The sequence below is a fragment of the Bidens hawaiensis genome, unplaced genomic scaffold (assembly GCF_021521415.1).
Source record: "Bidens hawaiensis isolate Kalapana, Puna unplaced genomic scaffold, B.hawaiensis_p1.1 tig00029015_1, whole genome shotgun sequence".
NCBI lineage: Eukaryota > Viridiplantae > Streptophyta > Magnoliopsida > Asterales > Asteraceae > Bidens > Bidens hawaiensis.
The window spans coordinates 196573-203225 of record NW_027494778.1 but is presented as its reverse complement, the minus strand read 5'-3'; the positions used below and the strand labels follow the sequence as shown (position 1 = coordinate 203225).

Here is a 6653-nt window from a genome sequence, read left to right as displayed (position 1 = left end):
TTGAAACTTTAGACTTATTATTGTTTGTAATATACATTTCGTTATAAGAATGTAGCCTAGAAATTTGTGATTATAGTTTTGTTTCTAATCTCTAACACGTACTTAATTTAAACATAAACTATTTATAACTTATTAAGATGTAGCTACAATATATATCAGCAATGATTGATACACAAGTGGTAGTAGTCACCCTAGAGATCCACTTTTAAAGCCACGTAATACTCAATCTTCTCTAAACGGAGAGAAACATGGAGGTATTTTCGTTTGCTCACTACTTGTGCCAATATTTATAAATATATAAATATTCCACTTCATGTGTTAATAGAGAGAGTACGTGTGTTATCAATGGGGATTTTAAAACTATTACAGCCCTTAATCTTCTTTAGTCTATGTCTCCACACTATATTGATCACTGCAGATATTCAAACCGAAAGAAAGGTACATTAAGATTAAAGACTCTCCTTTTGTTTTAAAACGACGTAATATCTATCGGCAACTTGATGTTTTTATGTCCTAATAGCCATACATAGTGTACATGGGAGCTTCTCCTGCTGAGAAGACGTTGGCCTCGATAGAAAGTGATCACCATAGTCTTCTCTTAGATACCATTGGAGAGTAAGTAACGTTGACGATTAATTTATGTTTCGTTTGCAAGTTTCAATCAGATACTAATTTGTTTCTTAAACTATTTGGCGCACATCTTACAATTGTGCAGTGAAACAATTGCAACAGACTCCAAGTTGCATAGTTATGGAAGGAGCTTTAACGGTTTTGTAGCAAATTTGTTACCTCATGAAGCAAACCATCTTTCGAGTAAGTTATAATTCATCGTCACAACATCAGGAATAGGTAAACAACGCAAAATCCCTGTCTTCATTGCAGATAAACAAGGAGTTCTATCAGTGTTTCCAAACACCGTTCGTCAGCTTCACACGACCAGATCATGGGATTTTCTTGGAATGCCACTAAACGGAACAAAAAGGAACCTCAAAGTTGAAAGCAATCTCATTGTTGGTGTCCTTGATACAGGTGATTCTTATACTTACAATATTTATAACTAGAGAGCTTTATGTGATTCAAATGCATGAAATGCTCTTGATCCATGACCCCGTTTAATGTTCAGGGATATGGCCGCTATCCGCTAGTTTCGATGACAAAGGCTACGGCCCTCCTCCTCCGAAATGGAAGGGTAAATGTGTTGTGGGCGGGAACTTCACAGGTTGCAACAAGTACGTACGTCTCTCGTGTTAGCCGAGTTAGTATCTATTATAGTTAACTATTTGTTGATGGCCACTTGACTTAGTAGTGGCACGTACTGCATGTTTATCCCCACCAATTCCAGTTCTACAAAATGTGCAATAGGTGTATTTGGGATTAGATTTTAAAGGGTGGGTATTCATCGTTCGGAAACAAAGTTATAATTAATTACTTAATTGATCATTCATCTTAAAGGTTGTTTCTTAGTTATTCACTCTCTAATCTGAATACAGGTAAAGTTATTAACATTTACCTTATAAATTGTGTCTTACCTATATCACTAATTTGTTAGCGTTATTAATATGCTTTGTATTGTAGTTTTCGGTTCTGTTTTTCAATGGAGAGTATTATTTACGGATAAAATTAATGGAAAAACTTTAAAGTAGGTATAAGTGGACCCCAAAAAACTCCAAAATAGGCCATGAACCTATTGAATTAAGAATGTTTTTCTTTTCTAGTTTACCTAAACTAGCACTTGTATGTTTGCGTTTGTAAACACGTTCAATTCCTTAATAAACGAACACGAATAAGATTATCCATTCGGTTAGCGTTTGTAACCATTCGTGAACAAATTTAATGCTCTAAACAAACGAACATGAACAATGCTTCGTTCGGTTCGGTCTGTTTACAGCCATAGTCTCCTCTGCAGCCTGTGTGTGACACACGCTACTTTATGTTGATTGCTGGTGCCAAGTCGAGTCTAAAGGCGCATGTGACACTTTCTCAATGGACGTGCCTAGTTTTGAAATCCTGAAGTTTAGATGCCTATTTTGGAGTTTTCGATGGTCAGCTCGCCTGTTTAAAAGATTTTCATTTAATTTAAAAGATTTTCCCTACAGTAATCAGTTCTTTTGAATTCTTTCACATCATGGTTTGTTTGAAATCATGCAAGAAGTTTTGAGTTCTTGTGCATGTTTTTTCTAATTGTGCAGTAAACTCATCGGCGCACAATATTCCCACATCGGTACACGGCCCGACCAGAACTTGTCACCTGAAGACAAAGAAGGTCACGGATCCCACACAGCCTCAACGGCTGCAGGTGTACCTGTAAAGGGTGCTAATGTTTATGGTATCGGTAAAGGGACCGCAAGAGGAGGTGTGCACTCAGCACGCATAGCAGCTTACAAAGTGTGCTGGCATGGTAGTTGTTCAGAGATGGATTTGTTAGCCGGATTCGATATGGCAATCGCTGATGGAGTGGATGTAATAACTGTGTCAATTGGTGGTCATCCTAGACAGTTCTTCCAAGATTCAATTGCAATTGGAGCGTTTCACGCGATGAAGAAATGCATCTTCGTTGCGTGCTCTGCTGGAAATGAGGGTCCTCATCAGCTCACAGTAAAAAATATTGCACCTTGGGTTACAACCGTGGCTGCATCAAGTTCTGATCGGCAGTTTGTATCTGATGTTAAGTTGGGCAACGGTGCAACCATCACGGTTACTCTCTCATACTAATATAAATTATTCTATTATTGATCCGTACTGTTTTAATCTTGTACATTTAACATAAAAATGTCCATGTTATGCATATAAAACACTAAACTAATTAGTTCATATATGACTCACTAATTTTTAAATGTTTAGTCGCATATATATAGGTTATGTGTAGGAAATATACCTACACATGATTTGTACATGTGTAATTTCAATAAGTATACGAATTTTGTACATGTGTAAGCAGTTATATTTCAACCATTTTCTTGTGTTTTAAAATATCTTAAAACTGAAAAGTTGAATGATTTATTTTGTTATTTTTGTGGCTCACTGTAACCGTTAGAATTTGTGTTTATCGATAGGGAATTGCTCTGAATACATTTTCGTCTACAAAGAAAATGTATCCCTTAATAAGTGGTGCTCGTGCGGCCAATGCCAGTCAAATATACAGAAACGCAAGGTATTATACTTGATCTCTGTATACTCCCTTGAATGCAAATTTACTTGAAAGATATGTTATATATATATATAAGATTGAAATATGGGATGACTGTGTGCAGTGCTTGCGACTTTGACTCATTGTCAGATGAAATGGTGAAGGGGAAGATTGTGTATTGTTTGGGAAAAAATGAACAAGATGTTACACTGTACACCAAACGTGTGGCGGGATTAATTTTGTCACGAGATAAGGACTACGATATACCTTCTTCGTTTCTAATCCCTGGAACTACAGTCAGTATCAAAGAGGGTTTAAAAATCGATAACTACATCAACTCCACCAGGTAAGACTTCAATGTTCTAACTTATGACCATGTTGTCACGAAACTGTCCATCAATGAATATTATCTTTGCATAAACACAGAAAATCGGTCGCTACCATAGGGAAAACAAGATCCATTAAGATGGCTGATGCACCATTTGTCGCGTCATTCTCTTCAAGAGGACCACAATTCATAGCTCCCAACATCCTTAAGGTATTTTCTCAGCTTCATTTAGCTTTGTGTAGACCTTGACTCGCTAATTAATGAAATTTATTATGGTAGTGCAGCCTGATGTCGCTGCACCCGGACTGGGCATATTGGCTGCATACTCGAAACTATCAAGCATGACCGGACACCCAGAATTTGACAAACGGTTTGTTGATTACAAAATTGCGTCGGGAACTTCAATGGCTTGCCCTCATGTCGCTGCGGCTGCAGCCTATGTTAAATCATTCCACCCCACTTGGTCGCCGGCTGCAATAAAATCAGCTCTCATGACAACAGGTAATTAGTGGTCCTCCTAGTAATGTAAAGACATTTGATTTCAATTTTTTTAAATTTTAGATAGAATATATTAGTTAGGTTTATTATAATTATCTCTGCCATGATTATAAGATACGAATTTGGTTAGTCTGTTTTTTCAAATATTTTTAATAATACCGAATACCTGACGCAACTTTCATTATTCTTAAAACAACGATGTTCTGTTTTCTTTCAGCAAAACCAATGAAAGTGAACACCAAAGACATGGCATTGGCATCAGGTTCGGGTCTTATAAACCCGACCAAAGCAAGAGACCCTGGTCTGGTCTATGACATCGACATGAGTGCCTACATTCGTTTCCTATGCAAAATAGGCTACAACTCCACAACTCTTGGCATACTCATTGGAGGAGACAAAGTCTATGATTGCAAAAGCTTTAAACCAACAAAAGGTATTGACGGCCTCAACTATCCATCAATACACTTGCAGGTTGAAAGCAACGTCACAACCTTTTCGGCAGTCTATAAACGGGTTGTAACCAACGTTGGTAATGCAAAGGCCATGTACGAAGCAGAAGCGGCAAGTCCTAAGGGGCTTTCTATTAAGGTTGAACCGAGTACTCTGTCGTTCGACAAGTTAAACCAGAAGATAGCATTTACTGTTACGTTGAAGGGGAAGTTTAATCGGAAGGATGCGACCTTGTTGTCGGGATCACTTGCTTGGAAGAGTTCTAAGCATTCTGTAGTAAGCCCGGTTGTTGTATACAGGTATATTCCTCCAATATGGTAGTATAACTAGGTGTAGGTGCGAGTTAATTAGACTTCTTCTCGTTTTTATTCATATCTAATCTTGTTCGATAAATTTGAGATGTGATCTGGTCGTTATTCAAATGTTAATGATTATCTTTGTTTTGAATGATGTTTCATTTCTCGTCCAAAACATTATTAATCTAGTTGAATTAACTTATATGAATCTGGATGTACTATATATATTTTTATTAACCTGAACACGATTTATACTTTTATTTGTCAAAGGCTTTAACTTTAGCCTGGATGTGTGCAAAACTGTATGACTCGAACCGTGTAAACCATTTATCTACACAAATCAAATATGGTTGTTGGAAACGCTGCACACAGGTTCAGGGTGACAATTAAGTTACAAGTTATTGAGTTAACCTTATAAAAATACGGATGTATTCATTTTGTTTTAATATTAAACTTTGTGACGGTCTATTGCGTAATCAATCTTTCAATCCAAACATGAATTCTTTACTAAACACATATATCAGCCATGACACTTGTTATATTTGTATAGATTTAGTGTCGTGTTACCCACCTTATAAAATGACTTAAAAAGTAGCACTTGAAAATTGTTGATTTATGCACACTACTAGAAAATAAGATTTTCATTGACGGAATATTTCCGATAAACTCAATCATCGGAAATATACAGACAAACTTTAAACGGATTGCGCCACAAATTAAAATATTTTGTTTTTTTTAATTTAAATTGATACTAATATATTTTAAATGTCAGTCATTGGTAATCTGTCACATTTTTTTGACACATACAAAATCTGTAGGTGATTTTGTTTAGCAGTTTGTTTTTTGGTGTTTAACAGTTAGATATTCGGTGTTTGGCAGTCACATATTTTGAATATCAACCGTTGGTGACTGATTTCCCGTCGGTGTGGCTACTAAGGTTTGTTTAGAGTTCGAATCTTCGGTGTTGCTTTTCTAATAAAATACGTTTGAAACTACAAAGATTAAAATTTTGATATCCGTTAGTAATATAAGTAATAAAGGTAATAAATTAAAAACAAAGTTAATAATATTATTTTTCTAGAAGATGGATTCTATAAAATAAAATTAGAAAAGAAACTAAATTAAAGGTAAAACAAGTTTATCTAACTTTCATTATTTAAAAAAAAAAATTAGTTTTAAATAATCCAAACTATGCCATATTGGTAAATATAAGTCCCAACTTTATACTTGCCTGCTGGTAGTACCAACTACTTGTGTATTTGTTTTTAACGGGCCGCGACTAACGGATGTTAACTCCGTTAGTCTTTTCTGACGTGGCCATCCCAGCTGTAAAAAATCAGATTACGTGGAATGTTACATGGCGGCTGACTGGGTATTAACGTTTATGTGGAACGATACATGGCATCTGTCACTTTATATAACGAGTTTTGAACCCAAAAACACAAATTAGGTTAAATTGAAGAACCCTAAAACACAATATCAATCAATTGAACAACAATCGATAGATGGAATTGAGCTCATCCACCACATCTTCATCTCGTCCCAAGAAAAATCCTAAAAGGTTTAAGTTTGATTTCGATGGAAATGTTTACTGCAATCATGATATCCTTGCCATTCCAAGGATTGTTGGGCGTAGAAGTATTTGAATTGGGGATGAGTTTTATGGTTGCCCTTTATGGCCGGTAAGTAGGCTTATCTAAGTTTCATGCTTTTATTTACAAATCTAATTAGGTTGAATTGATTTTATGAGTAGAATGAAGACTGTAAGTTCTTCATGTGGAAAAAAGAAATTGATGAATTGTTGAAGCAACGTGGACTATGCAATTGCAATTCAAGAAAAGATCAAGAATATGAAGATATGATGTTGCAACAAATGACCATTTGACACATGCTGCAACAAATGCAATTGATGCCCATTTGATACAACTAGTGCTGCAACACAGGCTGCTGCACA

At 35.9% G+C, this 6653-nt stretch overlaps 1 protein-coding gene across 1 annotated transcript; it reads left to right on the top strand.

Annotated features, from left to right (window-relative positions):
- The first annotated feature begins 345 nt into the window (after positions 1 to 345).
- Positions 346 to 4726, top strand: LOC143578097 (subtilisin-like protease SBT4.15). The gene is made up of 11 exons (XM_077061763.1): positions 346 to 438; positions 521 to 615; positions 716 to 813; positions 883 to 1029; positions 1124 to 1229; positions 2190 to 2694; positions 3054 to 3151; positions 3252 to 3473; positions 3554 to 3665; positions 3740 to 3956; positions 4171 to 4726. The coding sequence occupies exons 1-11, from the start codon at positions 346 to 348 to the stop codon at positions 4722 to 4724; spliced, it is 2247 nt and encodes a 748-aa protein (XP_076917878.1). The 3' UTR covers positions 4725 to 4726.
- Positions 4727 to 6653: the final 1927 nt, after the last annotated feature.